The 18,955-nt window shown below is 43.5% G+C and overlaps 1 protein-coding gene across 1 annotated transcript in view; it reads left to right on the top strand.

The window, feature by feature from the left end:
* Positions 1–18,955, top strand: part of LOC147640607 (protein disulfide isomerase-like 5-4) — a 71,397-nt gene that overhangs the window by 33,151 nt on the left and 19,291 nt on the right. The window contains exons 7-8 of the mRNA XM_086813502.1: positions 12,210–12,250; positions 12,384–12,458. Coding sequence (XP_086669628.1) covers positions 12,210–12,250; positions 12,384–12,458 — 116 coding nt within the window. The remainder of the gene's footprint in view (positions 1–12,209; positions 12,251–12,383; positions 12,459–18,955) is intronic.

Here is an 18,955-nt window from a genome sequence, read left to right as displayed (position 1 = left end):
GGAAAGAAAAAGATTAAAATCTTTTTAAATACTAAAAAGAGAAGAGTTTTTATTATTAAAAAGATGCTTTTTTGGGCTATGAATGAGTTTTAAATCGTTTTTCTCAAGTTCTTTTGGGCAAGAACTGTAAATTCAGTTGTTCTCTCATTGTTGAGACATGTAAAAAGACAAGAGGGCTCTCTAGCTCTAAGAACTTGTACTTAAGACTCCTCCAAGGGTTTTTATCTAATATAACTCGGAAAAGGCGGGGAGGGGGGGGGGGCGGGTATTCCGACCCCTAGTGTGGTGTCTTCTCTCTCTACTCTCTGTCTTTGTTTATTTTCAAATTTTCTCAAGATTTTATGTGAGAAATCGGCGCGCAAGCACCTTTGCTCCAATCATGGTTATCGCTTAAGCTAAACACAAGTTTAATAATACTAGGCTTTGGTGACGTGGCCCTTTTCTCACAGATACAGGTGGTGAGCCCACTTGGCACTACAAACCACGTGTGGTTATTCCCTCCCCCTCCTTGTGTATAAGGTAGCCTTCTCCTCATAGAGCGGCCAGCCAGAGGAGACATGCATCTTTCTCCACCTCTTGTTCTTTGATTCTCACCCGGTACATGGAGGCGGGTTTGTATCTAGCCCCTTGTGGTTGTATTTAGCCCTTCGTGGCTGGTTTTTGTTAACTAATAGAAGGAACTTTTCCCAAGGAAAAAAAACAACTAGGCAGACGATGGTACAATGCATCAACTTGTCAAAGTTTATCAAATGCAGTAGCAAGTTAGACTAAGGAAACTGGAGGTCCTTTGGAAGCATTGATGAGCTATGAGGCTAGACCAACACCTTGACCATACTCTTATGTCCAAACCGTAGTGTGCAATACCATTGGAGTCCACTTGTAGAGGTATAGTCTTCTTTATTGGGGATGTGTCAATAACTCACTTATATATGGCCTTGGCCAATAATAAAGAAGAAAAAGCACACTTATTATTAAAGGTCTTAGAGAAGGTTACGGTGGGTGGTAGATGACCATGGTGAAGATGACGAGGAGAGGGAGAGAGGATTGTTGAGAGAGGAGGGACAGAGAGCCTACTAATTTGATTGATAATAAAAATGAAGTACAAGTCCTTGTTATGTATGCCTTTCTCACACCAACCATTTGACCCTTATTTAATGCATGCTTATGTAAGCCCAGCGGGGCGTGTAGTGAGACAGACTCAACCATGTGTTAATAGTTTTCAGGCAATGAAAACCTCCAAAAAGCAGTTTTAGGGTTGCTTAAATTTTTAGGGTTTCTGAAATTTTTAGTCCGTACAGTCCCGTATGGCTGTACGGAGTTGTACAGTCGTACGGACAAATGATGACGTGGCACTGTAGTTGATGGAGGCACTCTGAATTGGCGGGTTGCAATGAAAAACTCCTTGATTTGGTTCATAGATGATGATGGAGAAGATGATCTCCACTCTTCAACGAAGATGGCAACGCGATGAAGAGGTTCTTCTTCAACTTGATGCTCTAGAGAGGCTTATGCTTCTTTTATACTTGGAGAAGCCTTGCTTTTTGCCAAAAAGTGATGCTTTTGCTTTGCTTTTGCCTTTTACTTTACTTTGGGTCTTTTCAATAGTAAAATATTACTCAACTTTAGTCAAAAGTTCTTGTTAGCTTTTCTAGCTTCAGGGCCTTGCTTTTTGGCCTTGGAGCTGCTTTTTGAAAAAACGGCTTTTAGCTTTTTGGTCCAGTTCAATGTCCTCTTTCCAATGGTGCCCTCAACTTTTGGTCAACATAGTTTGACTTTTTGTTTTTTCTTGCTTTTTGACTAAGTTTGGTGCTTTTTCCAATGCCAGCTTTAGGAACCTTGCTCCCATGTATCCATCAACCTGTCCATGTGTCCGGGCATGAGTTCCATCGTGTGAAAAGAGCTCGGAGGGCCAAATAGTTACATTCCCTCTCTCTTATATCACAATTGTCCTCGACTATGGGATACAAATATTCCATATGATCGTGGTACTATCCCCATCCGGTGCCCTTGTGCATCTGGTCTTTCCTCATATATGTGGTGCCTTCTGCTTATCTGGCAACATCTTTTTGCCTTTTCTTTGACCGATGTCCTTGTTCTTGATGGTTCTTGTTCTTCATAGCCGATCACACGTGTTAGATATAATAAATGCATATTTACCTTCTATAAAAACTAGACACAAGCTAGTGAACAAAACAAGTGTGCTTCATTTGTGTCTACTGGGTATTCCAGGTACTGGCCAGGTAGTCTGGAGCCCAGTGGACTATCACATGCAATAAATCCAAGCATTGTCCACACATCAAAAATAGCACACAAAGTCAAAGAAATTCAAACATTTATTAGTATGCAATGCACAAGTAATGATCCTCTTGTTCATGGATTGTCCTGTCTGGTTTCATCGAAACTGTGCTGAGCCATCTGGTTCCCTAGGGAAACCGCTCAGACTGTCGCTCAAGGCTGTCTGGTCATTAGGACCGCTCGAGAATTCTTCCATAGTCATCTAGGCCATCTGGTCGCATTGATCGTCCGACTATGAGATCCAATACAGTCATGTGGGCTATCTGGTTGCAATGATTGCCTGATTGCGAAGTCCAATACAGTCATCTGGGCCATTTGGTCGCAATGACCGCCCGATTACGAAATCCAATACAGTTATTTGGGCTATTTGGTCGCAATGACGGCCCGACTGTGAAATCCAATACAGTCATCTGGGCCATTTGGTCACAATGACGGCCCGACTGCGAAGTCCAAAATATCTGGCATCGTTGCCATCCAATGGGTCATCTGGCATTGTTGCCTCCCATATACAAATCTCATTCTGGCATCATTGCTGTCCAATTGGTCATCTGGCATCGTTGCCACCCAAATACAAATCTCGTTCGGACATCGTTGCCGTCCAATATATATATACAATGAAGAAAGCTAGAGGTACAATCCCTCCCTCTTGAATCTGTCTTGATCGCAAGACGTCGATATACTTGAACTTCAATATATCTGAACCAACCACTTCCTCATAAACTCGAAGTATATCTGGATAGTCCTTGAAGTACTTCTCTGGCATTCATTTCCAAGAGAAACTTTTTGACCACATCTTTTCTCTTTTTCTCATAGAATGAAACACAATCTGTTATGGCTCTTCCACCCTTGGTGGATCCTTCAATATAGGCTCCTCTGGGGGTAACCCTGTACATGGTTTCCATAGACTGTCATGGAAGGCATTATATATCCTTGAGTGATCTGAACGGTCCAACCAATAGCATACACTGTTGATCTTCTCAGTATCATGTGGCACTCTTCCATTACCTTGGTCTCAATTCCTTGTGTCACACATAACCTGGGCTTGCATCATAAGAAAACCCTACTTGATGATATAGAAAGTTACCAAATCTCTAACCTGCAATCTGTTCCAAAACATCTTTGAAATCCTCTTTGGTAGCATAAGGATTCTTCATCAAAGTGAAATCCATATGGTAACCCATAGAAACCACATAGCTCAGGGGTCTGCGAGATAATGTATCTGCTTCCTTGTTGTCATTGACATTCATAGGCCACAAGATGGCCTGCTTGGTTCAAGACTGCTCCAATGCAATCTCATCATGCTCAACCACAAAAAGGTCTAGAATAATCAACACTGGTCCTTTGCTAGCATAAAGTCTCTATGCTTCAAAAGGGTTCGGTTTCATCTTTGGTCCACAAAGATTCCATGGCTTTACTTGTCGAAACATGCAATGGATTAAGCACCACTACAAACCATTTGTCGAACTTCCTGGTATGATGTCAATCTGATGATCTTTCGATCTCTCTGGCTTCTTTGCCTTCCTTTCCCTTACCTGTCCTGAGGAAACTGCATCTGAGAGAGCAGGCCTAGAAGTAGCTTTCTTGTCTCCTCCATGAGAAATAGAGCGGGTAGCTCTAGATCCTTGTGCAATGGTGACTCCTTTGGCCGGAAGATAGGCTTTAGCAGCTTCAACTCCTTAGGCTTCAAACGTTTCGAGCCCTTCTTTGGTCCTTTTTCCTTCCTGGCTTTCCAAGATTTATCTTGAAGAAACTGTCTGAACTGTTAAAAGTCACGGTACTTATCTGATGCCATGGCTGTGGTCTCACGAGTAATGGATCAACGACCCTGGTTTGTTGAGAAGTGTGGTGCCATGGAGCACAAGGAAGAGGTAGGGAGTGAGGTGAGTAGCCAAGAAAGTGCAAAGAATAGCATGTAGCCACATGAGCAAAGGGATTTATCCCACATTGTTGTACAAGCCCAAGGGTGTACCTCCTTATATAAAAGGGGGTCAGTTCAAGCAATGAAATCATATATCACTTGTGCCATAGAGCACAAGGAAGAGATAGGGAGTGAGATGAGTAGCCAAGAAAGTGCAAAGAATAGCATGTAGCCACATGAGCAAAGGGATTTATCCCACATTGTTATACAAGCCCAAGGGTGTACCTCCTTATATAAAAGGGGGTCATTTCAAGCAATGAAATCATATATCACTTATACACATCTCAAGACTCTTTATGAGTATAAGTCATAATCTTGTAACCTAATTGTGCTTGAGTCTATTGCACACGCTTATCATCATAAGTAAGCTTAGATTACACCCACCTTAGATTAATTCACTCTAATCATGTTTAATTAGTATAGGATTAATGTTAATCACCTTGCTCATGCACATGATATCCATGGATTTCAACATGGTATAAGAGTCACTCCTCTTCCTCTTGAGCCTCTCGTTAGCATCTCTCTAGCATTATTCTTCACTAATCACATCATTAGGATACTTAATCTCATGTTATCCCATTCTTCCTCTTTGTGGCCCAAACTTCAAGTGCTTGGCATTGCTTGTCTTCTCAATCATTAGCCAAATCCTCTTAGGAGAGTGTTGCTCAATCCTAGGCTAAACCACAGTTGGGAGGGTTTCGTTGATTTCATTCTAATCTGGCCAAATTCGGCACACTTTCGCGAATTGGTCTTTTTGCTTATTCTCCATGTACGCTTCACAATCGGCCAAGCCCTACTAGATGTGTCTTTCACATACCCTAAGGCATCTACAAATCAAATCTTATACTAAATGGTTAAGTAAATTGGCTTGTACGACCAAAAGACCAATCGCCTTAAATTTTTAGAGTATGGAAATTTTTGAGTTTTTGAGCTGGATTTTCTTTGTGTTCCTTATCTTCTCATCAAGGGCAAAGAGCTAAAGCAAAAAGCCCCTTCAATGCTTGCTCTCTCATGCTCAATTGAAGGCTCCAAATTTCAGCTCTCTTAATCATTGTGATTAAGTACTAATCAATGTCATTAGTGTAGTATTAGCAAAAATTGGGCCAACCAAAATTCAAAATTGGAAAAATAGGGTGTAAATCCATTGATCTCTCTTGCATCCAACTTCATCACATCCATTTGCATTGCTTAGCTTGAGTGGTTTTTCATTGCATTCAATTCATTTTTAGTGCATGTTTGCAACTAAATAATCTTTATCAACTTGAAATCATCATTGCATGAAATTAGCTTGTTCCAAATCATTGAACTGCAAGTTGTAAGAGACTAGACACTGCCATTGAAGTTAGACAAAGTTCATGGTAAGACCTTCTCACATAGCATCAAGCATGACAAATATCATTGGGAAGTTCATTGGAGAAAGGTTAAATTCTTGGGAAACTTATCATGAAAAAATACATGTGCGTAAGTATCAAAAGCAAAAGAAAGATGCATTAAACACTATCATTAGCATGCTCAAAGCACAAGTGCATGAGATGACCATAGCACACACCATAACATCCACACTAAATGCATTAAAGGCACGTAAGGCTCTGTTACCCCAAGAAAGTTTCTTCAAGAGAAATCCTGCTCTGCTACCACTATAAGCCCAGTAAGACGTGCAGTGAGACAGACTCAACCATGTGTCCAAGAGATAAAGATATATATATATATATATATATATATATATATAGAGAGAGAGAGAGAGAGAGAGAGAGAGAGAGAAGGGAATAGAGATCTTTGCACAATACACCACATTGAGCGGGAAACAGGCCCCGCCCCCTTTCAAGAATTTATTCAGGAATTATCCATGGGCACGTTGGCCAAGATCAATACAATCAATGAATACAAAACAAATAGATATGTTGACGTAGGATATCCAAGTCAATGTCGATGTCAAGGAACGAGATCTCAGATGCCGAGCACACCACAAGGATGACCCACAAGTATCTCTCACCGGGCTAGCACTAGATCCAATATCCAAATCCAATGAATCCAAGTCCAATAAATGCAAATCCAAATCCAAGTCCAGATCCAAATCTAAGTCTAGATCAAATCCAATGAACCCAAGTCCAATAAATGCAAATCCAAATCCAAGTCCAGATCCAAATCTAAGTCTAGATCAAATCCAAGTCCAAGTTCCAATCCAAGTTTTAGTTCCAATCCAAATCTAAGCTCCATGTCCACATCCCATGAGTAATCTCCACAACTCCTACAGCATTGTCGATGAAGAAAACCATGGAAAATCTCTTTCTGGCAAGAAAACTGATATAAAACATGTTTTAATGGTTTTCAGGTGATAAAAACCTCCAAAAAACAGTTTTAGGGTTTTTGGAGCAGTTTTAGGGTTTCTTAAATTTTTAGGGTTTTTAAATTTTCTGTCCATACAATTCCGTATGGCTGTACGGATCTGTATAGTTATAAGGACAGATAATGACGTGGCACTGCAATTGACGGAGGCACTCTGAATCAGCGGGTCGCGATGAAAAGCTCCATGATTTGTGGTTCATAGATGATGATGGAGAAGATGATCTCCACGCTTCAACGAAGATGGCAACGTGATGAAGAGGTTCTTCTTCAACTTGATGCTCAAGAGAGGCTCATGCTTCTTTTATACTTGGGGAAGCCTTGCTTTTTGCCAAAAAGTGATGCTTTTGCTTTTTACTTTGCTTTGGGTCTTTTTAATAGTAAAATATTACTCAACTTTAGTCAAAAGTTCTTGTTTTGCTTTTCTAGCTTAGGGCCTTGGAGCTACTTTTAACTTTTTGGTACAGTTCGATGTCCTCTTTCCAATGGTGCCCTCAGCTTTTGGTCAACATAGTTTGACTTTTTTCTTTTTCTTGCTCTTTGACTAAGTCTGGTGCTTTTTCCAATGCTAGCTTTAGGAACCCTGTTCCCATGTATCCATCAACTTGTTCATGTGTCCGAGCATGAGTTCCATCATGTGAAAAGAGCTCGGAGGGCCAAATAGTTACAACTCATCCACCCTCTAAGAGGTGGTTTACATTCAAACACACATACACACCACCGGCCTTTTAACGGGTTGTTCACGCCCTGTCACACACATATAAGCTTCGATTTATCCCAACAAGCCTCCCTTTGGAGCGAAGGTGGTGACACCTCGACGCAAAGAAGATGCTACCACCTACCCCATCCACCCTACCTAAGAGCTAGACTCACCATCTACACCTCGTGTAGTCTCTCATATTAGGGTAAGGCCGAGGTAGCGAGGCAAGCAATTAGTCACCCCTTGGCTCCTAACAGGGGTAAGGGTGTTGGAAATAAGTGCACACTAGGTGTACTATTTCTCTAGTCTAAGTTGAGTCTTTGTGTCTTGAGTCTAGTGCCATGTGGCACCTCTACATTTATCCCATAAGTCAGTCTACTCAATCTTGTACTTCTCACCTATATATTGTAGGTGTCACATCAATGAAAGCATCAATCTTGTGTCTTGTCTACACTCATCTCAAGGTAACTCTTTGTCTTTCATTTGTTTTTGTTTCATTTCTAGTTTTGCTCTTGCTTTCATTTTTTCTACATGGTATCAGAGCCAGCCTTTCCTAGTTCATTTCCAGCTTGATGCTGCCTTGATTCTCTTCTACCTTGCCTCGTCGCTCGTTATCCTCTCCATCGTGCTCAAGTTCTGGCCGCCTATTTCCTGCCCCAGATCTGCGCCATTCCACTCAGGAATCTGCCCGCCATTCCACTCAGGAATCTGCCCGCCAGTTTTTGCTGCCTGCGTTGACCTGTTTACAGTTGCTGCTGCCTGCGCTTCACCCTCTACAGGCTGCGCATCACTCCATACCTGCAGCTACTGTCGGTCTCCCTCTCCTCTTGAAGAATCTACAAGGTACATGCTACATTGTCTCCTTCAGTTTGCTGGTCAGTCCTTTCCTCATATCTGCAAACTGCTAGTTCCTCATGCTTCGATAGGCTGTCACATGCTATGGCCTTGACAAGTGGTGAGAGAGCCGGCTTCTAAAAACAGTTTGGTTCTCTTTTTCATTCATTTCTGCAATCTTGTAAGGGAATAGACACTGCCCTTGCATTTTAGCAAGAGGTAAGACCTTCCCACATGGCCTCTTCTACTCATTCTCTCATGTCTATCGACAAATTCAATGGCTCCAACTTTCATACTTGGCAAATCAAAATCAAGTGCCATCTTATGAAAGAAGGTCTTTGGGACGTTGTTCACCATGCTGCTCCCGAAGATTCAGACATTGAGCAAGTTATCACTTATGCTCCCACTGCCAAGAATGACAAAGCCTATGCTATCATCCTGCTCGGTCTTGGCGATGATTACATTCATCACATCTCCGACATACAGTCTGCTTCTCGAGCATGGATCACTTTGGATACCCTTTTTGGACCTTGTTCTAAAAACTCTAAGATTGCACTTATGATCTCATTCTTTGATCTATATATGCAGGAGGGAGCTACTATAGCCTCTCATGTCAATTATTTTCGCAGTCTTATGGTTCAGCTTGCTTCAGGGAAGTCCCCCATCTCCGAAGATATTGCTATTGCTGTGCTTCTCAAAAGCTTACCTGAAACCTATGCTACTCTTGTCACTACCTTCAAGTATCACAATAATCCTACTCTTGAAGGTATCATCAATGCTCTCCAAGAAGAGGAAAGAACAAAACAACAAAAGGTAACTGACACTGCTTTTTTAGCAAAGAAAGGAGGCTCTAAGGTAAGAAAGCCTTGCACCCATTGTGGAAAAACTAATCATTTGGAGAAGGACTGCTTCAAGGCTCATCCATGCACCATTTGTGGCGGTGATAATCACCGGGAGAAGGACTGCTACTCTAAAACCTCTACATCAGCCCCTGCATCTACCTCAGCCAATGTTGCTGCAGCATCTACATGAGCAGATCTTGCTGTTCATTCCTCACATGATGAGGAATGGGCTTTCTGATTACTTCACCTTTCTTGTCTACCACTTTGACCACCGATGATGTAGGTCAAGGGGTTCTAGTGTCTTACTCATTATGCTTTTTGACCTCTCTTGTCCCTACCCAAGAGGCAGAGATTGCCCTTGAGGAGGGGATGTCTTCAAGGTCCATCTGTTTGTCTACAGTCAGTCTTCTGTCTATCTAGTCTTGTCTGTCTGTCTATCTGTTGTCTGTCTATCTGTCTGACTGTGTCTTGTTTTAAGATCCATCTTGTCCCTATCCTTGTGGACCCATAGTCTTGTCTGTCTGTCTATCTGTTGTCTGTCTATCTGTCTGACTGTGTCTTGTTTTAAGATCCATCTTGTCCCTATCCTTGTGGACCCATATGAGGATATCACTTGAGGAGGGGTGTCTCAGGATTTTTTTTTCTCTCATGTCTTGTCTCTCAGTCTATCAGTCTTTATATCTGTCTTCTAGTATTGTCCATCTTGTCTTCTAGCTTGTCTCTCAATCCTTGTCTAGTCTCTCTGTCTTGGTCTTATCTTTTGTCATGTCATAGTCTTGTCCTTTTGTCTTCCTCCTAGTGTCCACTTAAGGAGGGTGTTGGAAATAAGTGCACACTAGGTGTACTATTTCTCTAGTCTAAGTTGAGTCTTTGTGTCTTGAGTCTAGTGCCATGTGGCACCTCTACATTTATCCCATAAGTCAGTCTACTCAATCTTGTACTTCTCACCTATATATTGTAGGTGTCACATCAATGAAAGCATCAATCTTGTGTCTTGTCTACACTCATCTCAAGGTAACTCTTTGTCTTTCATTTGTTTTTGTTTCATTTCTAGTTTTGCTCTTGCTTTCATTTTTTCTACAAAGGGAACCATGAAGCCTTTAATAAATCAAGGCACATAAAAGAACATAGATACAATCAGGTTTTCGGGGGACTTCTCGGGGCAAAGAACCCTTATTGACTAAGACATAGGGTAAAGAACTAAAATCCCACTCTTGGTCTACCTTGTCAAGGGAGACCTGGGCTGTTGTTGCATAGATTTCTTCGACTTTCTCCTCTTCAGTTGGTTCCTCCTAGTCCTTTGCAACAGGGTTAGCATGGTGCTTGGCTTGCTCTTTCTCCAAGTTCTTGAAGCAGTTGGACTCCTTGCGCCCCATCCTCTTGCACTACCTCCACTGTATCTTCTTGTTATTTTTCCAATTCTGTGCTCCCACTAAGGCTTTGTGATAGGTGTGCGGTTGGCTTGCTTGTCTTCTTTGATTTTTCTATCCTTCTAGAGGAGCAAGGCAACTAGATCTTCAATCTTTGGTGTTGCTACACGGAGGATCTCCATGGTTTATTCAAACTGTGTTATTCCTCACATGCTCTTGATGAGCATATCCACTTTGTCTTCATCTTCTAGCTTACATTTAAGGCTAACTAATTGCTAGACTATTGACCCAAACTTGGCCAAATGATCACTTAACTCGTCACTTTCAAGCATTTTGAGATCATAAAATTTGAGCTTTAAATAAACTTTTGAGAGTGATTTTGTTACCAAAGATGCTTTCCAGCTTTGCCCAGATTTCCTCTGCTGTTGATTTGAAGTCAATATGGTGCACCAAAGAATCTAAAAGGCTCAAGCCTATCAAGGCGATAGCTCGCTCCTTGTGTTGTCGCCATATCTTGTGCTTTTTTGGCACAATGTCTCTTGGATCTTCTTCGTTGCTCGAGACTATCTCCCAGACTCCCTCACGCATCAGTAAAAGCTGCATTTTGGTCTGCCAGGTATAGAAAACAGTGCCAGAGAACTCGTCTATTGCTGGTACTTATAGGGCCATGATGTAGATTTTTTATAAGATACCCAAATTTATGTTGTTGCAGGATTGAGCTAAATTCTCTGATTTTTAGAAAAGCCCTAATATTTTTTGCTTTGTTGTTGCCATTAGTTTTTGCATAGATGAAAATCTCCTGGCGAATTGATGACGATAGGCAGCTTCGCAGCAGCAGGTACAACTGACGGTGGTCCATACGAGTGATGAAGCTGGGCCGTTTTAGAGCAGCAGTAATGAAGCGCAGAGTGAAGGTGCAATAGAGGCGGAAGGTTGCGAGCAGACAGCACAGGTGGGAGGTGTGAATAGGACGAGAAGAGGAGAGGTGCGCACTGTGACAGTTAAAGTTGCTTGGCGATTGTCAAAAATCTTGTGTTCCATGCTTGAGCCTCAGAAGCACATGAAGATTCAATACCATTTTGCTTCAGAGAAGACCCTCAAAGATGAAGTTTTCCTAGAGTATTGACCATGGAGGACAATGTAGCTAATTGTTGACAAAGGCATTGCCTTGGGATCAATTCAAGCACCTCTTCAGGCGAGTTGGTGTTGGCCCACAACCAAGATGTGAGAGGGGGTGCTAGAACCCTTTGTATGGACAGCTCCCATTGGCAAGTCTCCATGCAGGACAGTTGGAACATGCTCCATTGGGCATAGGGCATGAGCGTAGTAATTTTGCTGAGATGCATCCCAGATTATAGCGGAACCCCTTGGATGGCTGGGAAGGGAATCCACGGGTGTAACAAGAATTACAATTAAATAAAAACTATTGAAATGGAAAGTTTACCTAAAGCGTTTATTGAGAGTTTAGCTCATGAAGTAAGGAACTGCCTTATCGAGGAGGTTACCCAGGTTAAGGAACCGCCTTACTGAGGAGGTTAAGAAAGTCGTGCCGCTGCACAGCTCTCCTCTCCCGAGTCCTCTCCTAATCACTCACTGATGAAAGGCCAAGATCCCATGAAGGTGGCGGGGGGACTGCAGACTTAGTGTGCAGTTTTGCAACAAACTTGTTAAGGTTATTGTATCTGGCTTTTTTCAGCATTAATTCACAATTTATGTTGTGTTCAAGTTTATGCTGTAATTTCTTCCACTACAATTCCCCTTCCTGGGCTTATATTTCTGCATCATTTTGGGTTCATTCCCACAGTGTACCTGTTTTATCAAGACAAAACATCTGGTTTGTAATTAGTTTATATCACTGGCTCGAGCTCTTTGCAGAGGACTGAAATATTTTCTGTTACATTTTGTAGAAACCTTCTTGGGAGAAAGCTGCAAAAACAATTAGTGAAAGGTGCGTCACTCCTCTTTCCTGAGTCGCTTGTTGCAGTAGTAGCCTTTTTAACATGAAAAATGCACAAAGAAGGCCAAAGACTACCTCCTTCCCTTCACATCTTTTTTTTTTTTTCAAATAAATGCTTTTGCAGATATAATCCAGAAACTGATGGCCGGATCTTGTTGGGGAAAGTAGATTGTACCGTCCATGGAGATATATGCAGAAAGTAATATCCTGATCCTTTATAGACCAGCAGTATGGTGTGGACCTTTGTTATCTTTATGTGCAATTTATTGCAAAATTTGATTGTTACACTGTGAAGGAGGTGCGGAAGCATTTCGATTTAATGAATGTTTCTTCTGATTGTGTATAGTGTGGTTAATCTCACTAACAAAGAGTGGAAGAAGGGAGAGAGAACTGCATATTGCATGCAGTACACCAGCGCTGGGACACCCCCCCCCCAGAATATAGCAAGAAAGCTTTTTGTAGTGCACTAACTTCGCTTCCCTCATGCTTTTTTGGGGGGATGGGGGTTGGGTTCTGCTGCTCTTTAGGGCTAAAACTCTCTGATGGTGGGTTGTTTGAAGATGTGTAGAGTTGGGAGGGGAGGAGTCCTCAACATACATTGTTCTGTAATAGAGTGTGTCTATGGTCCCAATCCAAATCAATCTCTATAGGTGAAATCAGCCATGCCAAATGCTTTCAGTAGTCACCAAAACCTTTTGTACTAAAACGTTTTTATGAAAAGTTTTTTAAGCACTTCAAATGTTGTGTAGAAGCATATTTTTCATGAATTATTCTAAAAATGACATTTTTACTTGTCGAACAAACATTGTAAAGCAACATCTGCACGGTCAGATTTTAGCAGCTGTAAGGCTTTTTACTGACAAGGAGTAACCTAGTAAATTAATGTGTTTGATGCACCATGAGCAGTAGGCACCTTTTGGTCCTTTGAAGCCTTCTTAATTTACATGCCTTAAAAATGTTGCACATAGAAATAAAGAATGGTTTTTCCCAAGGGAATGATTACTTCGCTCCTGTACATGGCTTTGTACGATCACTCGGTTACAGTAAATTTGCACTTCAGTGGTTTTTACTAAGATCTCAATTATACTTCTTGAAGATGGAATTTCTCTCTTATGGCATCCATGCTGGACATGGCAAGGGACCCTCTGCCTTCCCGCCACCTGGCCCCTTCCCCCTTTTTCCTCCTGTTTGCCTCTGCCTTTTTTTGTCCCCTTCCTCATCCCACAGCTGCTTCACGCACATCCATGCTAACTGAGCCAGTGGCTCCCTTTAACATTTCCTCTGTTGGAAGACTGCATGGCAGCCGCTGTCCACCCCATCCAAGGCCACCATCAGCTGTTACCTATCCCATGCAGACCTCCAGCTACTCTTGCCTCAGCTGTGGCCTCACTTGAGGCTCCTATGCCAGCCCGTGGACAGAGACATGATCTCTTGCAAGCTGTACTCGTTGGTGAGCCAGGGTGTATCGTAGACGTCCACTTTCTCAGAAATGGCTACATATGGCTCAAGTTTGACTTACCCTCCTTGGCTACAAAGGTCCTGACGTCAAGCAGTGTGGGGCTCCCGGATTTACCTCGCCCAGTGGAGACACAGCTTCTCCCCGGACTCTGACCTTCTGCTGGTGTCTCAGGTTTCCTGGGCCTCCCCAAGGAGTGTATCATGCTCTTCTTCCAGCGATTGGGCACTCCTTAAGTCGGGTTCTTAGGTCGGGTTCTTGAGTCGTCTCCCACCCCCCCTTCTTTCTTCTGGCCTCTTCTCACAGCAGTGTGGGGGGCGCCCTCTAGCAGCGCTTGATCCACCAGAGCTTTGTGGCAGCAGTACTCTAAATGCATGGAGACTATTATCTGCTCTTTGCCAGTCTCTGCCCTCTACCCGGTCCGAGGGTGCTCTCCCTCACATCATGGGACACCCAGTGGTCTACTACTTTTTCAGATGCCTTCTCCCGGAGGAAGACAATTCTCTAGTGGAGGTCACACACATAGTGCAATTCTTACACGTGTACTCCTAAGGTCAACATCAGGGTCAAGCTAAAATTTCTTAATGTTCCAGCAAAATATGCCTCAAAATTCCCCAGGCATTTTTTTAAAAACTTTTAATTTGTGAGGCTCTGGTGCCTCTCCGCATCTGCATGGTGCACCACTCGCCCTTCACTTACTGACGTGGATGTGGCCGTATTCTCCTTCCCCTTGAACGTGGTTCCCAAGTGAGTGGGATGGCAACTAGGTGGAGGGTGTCCACATGAGCTAGGCCATCAGCTTCTCGCACTCTTTGGGTGATCTCAGGATCCTGGGGGCCATCGAAATGGCTTTGTCGACATGCAGTATGGAGCTTGAACGCTTTGCGGCTGGGGCCCACGAGGTCCACCTGTTCATTTTCTTTCACCTCAGCTTTGCTGCCGAGAGGGGGATATTTAGATACATTCATAGTGACAGGATCCACCCCAGAGAGGCCCGTGCTAGTGTGAGCATCCAGTGGACTTTCTTGTCTACCCCCATCCAGGCTCACCTGGAGTGTTTGCACCCTCAGACGGATTGCGACTACTACTCCTCCAAGCCATCCCCAAAATCCTCGCGAGCCAAGGAGAGGCCCCCAGGAACCAGTAACCTCTCCCCATAGCCATGCAGATCACCTCTTGGGGCGTCCGCGGTCTGGAGGCGCCTTCTGCATTGGCCGCAAGAGGATAGTACGCGAGGAATTTCAGCAAGCCCTCATATTTGTTGGGAGCTGCGGGGGGCGGGGGGGGGGGGGGGGGGGGGGGATGCCCTCGTGATTCAGGAGCATCACTTGACTGTACGCAGGTCTACGCACTACACGAAGCTTCTCCCGGGCCGCAGTCACACCTTCTGGTCCTGAGGGAACCAGGGAGGGGTGTGCATCTCCATTAGCAGCCAGCTCCTCACCTAGGTGGTTGATTGAGCATGGTGGGTTGTTCTTTCTATTGGGGAGGACAGGGTGGGTCTCCTCGACATCTACGCTCCCAACGGCGGGGGGGGCATGACGGGCTGATTTTTGGATCGGTGTGTCATGGCACTCATATAATATCTTTGTTTGAACATCCATATCATTGGGCACATAAACCTCACCAGTCTTAAATAGTAATCCACCTCGAATGGAAAATTTCATCAATATTTTTCTCTTTGCAACACTCAGTCTTAGAGGATACCGTGCTCATAACAATTGCTAGGCATTTCAAAAACGTTTTTGAAACGTTTCATACAAACTTGGGAACGTTCATAAACATTTCATACAAGGGGAGGGGTGTATAGGTCAAAAAAATGCTAGATTCAACTTTTATATACTTGGCAAAACTTGTAGAATGCACACCCACTATTGGGCATTGATGACGTTAGTGGGGATGTCGTAGTATCTAGTCCATACTATGCATAATGGAGTTGATAGTTGAGTATATAACATGCACATTCCTAAAAGGTGAATTTGGGCATGTTGCTGGATTCATCCAGGTATATATATATATATATATATCTTTAGCCTTTAAAACATGTGAACGTAACAAGGTTTAAGAGCTGCCAGGTGGGCATTGGCAGCTTAGTGTTCCACCTTGGCAATTGTCCAAGATAGGTGATAGAAGATAAATTATTGAACCATGATTCATATTCTAGATGTGCTTGCATAGGCACCTTGGCACGCTACCTTGGATGCCAGGTGGGCACATTGACATCACACAAGCCCCCCTCCCAACAAAACAACCAGGTTTTGTTGGCTTCTATGTGGTATATAGCTTTTTTCTTGCTCATGCATTGGTTAGGTTAAGAGGCTTATCCGCAAGTTCTTGTGGTTTGGCCGTAGTGGTTGCATACGGTACGGTATGCGCACGAGTACATAAAGTACGCATTGGGATAAGTACTTTAAGTACGTTCACTTTTTTAAAATAATGTATATATGATAATAAAAAAATATATTATAAACCATTTATATTTTAGCAACACCGGTACACAAAATTGCTTAAAAACAATTGAAATTCAAACATCTATGCTCTATAAATGTCAAATGATCTGCGAGCATACAACATGAAGTCTTGCTAAATCTGAAATCCTAGTACAAACACCAATAGCCATATAGCTATCACAAAATAATATGACATCATACATGTTTGATCATAAATCATAAAAGTACAAGGCTAGCCGCCAATAGCTAACAGCTAAGTTGAATATCGACTAGTCAGTGGTCACTATTGAAGTAAATACTGATATGCTAACCACTAACTAGTAACAGCGACTAGTCACCACAAGACCACTAGCTAATAAATCAAGTCTCATGAGTCACCACTCACTCATCATCATCCAAGCTTGAAGATGAGGATGATGAGTAGTCTCCATCTATCAGAAGATTCCCATCAAAATCATATAGCGGCTCCTGCTCCACCACATCACTTGGTACTTCAGTACCCAGCATCTCCTCGACAATGGTAGAGGGTCCAGTCTCTCCTCTAGAGGACTCTGCATCTAGTGCTCTGGTCGCCTCTACCGATCACTCTCGCAGCTCTCCCTCTTGAATGTGCACCATGAGTATACACCTTGATGCCTTTAGAGGTGAAAGGGTGACTCTGCTGAGTTGAAGAAGTGAGAGAAGTGGTCGTGAGAGCTCGAGTGACGCGTCTATCAATGCCCTCAAGCTCTCTGTGAAGCTGTCTCTATATCTTCTCCTGCTCATCACATACTATGTCACCCTCCTCGCCATGCTATTGTTGATGCTCGAGCTCCTCAACATCAACTGACATACCATGTATTCACTAGTAGTTATTAGTGACTAGTCACTTTAAATCTTTGTTTAAGTACGGGTACGGAAAGCATGGTAAAGGGTACTGTACGTATTGAAAGTACCAAACGGATGATACGAGTATGGAATGCAACTATGGGTCTAGCAGCGATGGGCGCGCTGCCACAAGGCAGCTTTGCATGTGATTGTCCAACCCCTCCACAAAGGGGGGTTAGGCATCATTGAGCTTGCTACACAGAGCAGAGCCCTTTTGGGCAAGCTGATTGTCCATTGTCACCAGCCAAGAGGAGAACCGTGGAAAGATTTCTTCTCGCCTGCACACCCCCTCCCGTGGCCCCCAACATCAGATGGATATTTTTGACGGCTCCTATGCCACCACAAACTTCGCACCTCTTTTGAGGATAACTTTTTGGCCATCCTTGTTAGAAATAGCAAATAATCATCCATCAACAATGGAATGAGCCGGGGTTCATAGGTTTTAAGATCAACTAATATCGCACACAGGGAGTTTATTTTGATGTATTTTTGTGCCTATAAAAGACTTCAACAATTAATGGAGAGTACAACTCTTTTGGCTATTGTGCTAATTTCTTGTGTAAATCAAGCTCTTCTCACTTGTGTTAATCATTATCATTAGCTTAATCTTATGCTTTATCACCATGCTTAATCCACACTTCTTTCTATCCCCCTATTTTACCAACAATCCTCTTTCAAGCCTAGGAGGCCTTTCATCTAACCCTCTTCCACACCCCTGTTGAGTGCAAGGAGGAGCACCTTCAGCAGCCTCTTATGTGGAGCGCACTCATCCAGCTTCCCTCAGGCCATCCCTTGGCGCATGGCATCAGTTCTATCCCTGCTTTGGATTCTTGGCTCGGTTTCTGCACCCTTCCCGTCCTAGAGGCTTGCTTGCTTCAAAGGGACCAGGCTCAGCCTTGACATCGATTCTGCCATTCCCTTAGAGTGGCATACCTCCACAGATCTGCCTCCCAATTTTGTCTGGGTAGCCTTCTTCTTGCAACATGATGTTCCTTTGGTGGTCTTCGTTTTCGGCATTCAGGAGGATTCAACGCAACCACCCACCCCCACGCCTTGTGGTCCCTCCTCTACTTTCGTGGTGGGGGACCAAGGACGATACTTCCAGGAGCAGAACTCATAGAGGAGAACTACCCTAGGAGTGGACCTCACTTCTCTAGGTGTGTGAGGGTTTCCACGACTGCCAGTGGCATATCAACCCTTCCCTGCCATCCCCTTCTTCAAGTACAAGACCCGTCTGGGTTGGCGCATTCTCCTGCAAGCACTAGATGGTAACTTGATAGCTGTGGCTTATTGGCTGGCCAAGGGTTATTCTCCATGATTGTCTTGCAGATTATTGTAACAAGCTGTGGGACAGCTTTTGCCCTTGGAAGGTCACTCTCTTCCTTTGGCTTCTGGCACACCATAGCATCGTGGTTGGCACCTAGCTCGCCCATGCGGGCGACCTATATGTAGCTGGTTTAGTGCTCCCGAGGAGACTCAGCAAGATTGCCTCTGGGATGGCCTAGATGCCCTGCAGTTGTAGTGGAGGACCCCCAAGCTTTTCACTTCCAATCTGCGCACCCATTGTTTCATCATGTCGGGTGAGACCCTTTCCTCATTAGAGAGGGTGATGGACTGATTTGGCACTACAGGTCCCCTATATGGCTTTTTCCTCCCCCCCTCCCCTGATGTAGTCTTCCTCTAAGGGCAGCCATTCTGCGGACATTTATCTTCTACGACTAATGAAGGATCCTTTCTTGGGGGAATGAAAAAAGCAACATGGAAATTTGGCTGCCCCTGCTGAGTCAATCAATGGATAGACTTTTCCTTATTTGATGGTGAAGGAGAGGGATGCTTCTCTTCTGGTACACATGGCTTCTTATGTTGTAGATCTGGTAACTTTTAGACTCTGCATGATATTGCAAGAAGATAAAAAAATAGCTG

This window comes from Cibotium barometz, chromosome 2 (assembly GCF_041138505.1).
Source record: "Cibotium barometz isolate CiBa-2024 chromosome 2, ASM4113850v1, whole genome shotgun sequence".
Lineage (NCBI taxonomy): Eukaryota > Viridiplantae > Streptophyta > Polypodiopsida > Cyatheales > Cibotiaceae > Cibotium > Cibotium barometz.
The sequence above is the reverse complement of the archived record's forward strand: the minus strand, read 5'-3'. Positions and strand labels throughout refer to the sequence as shown.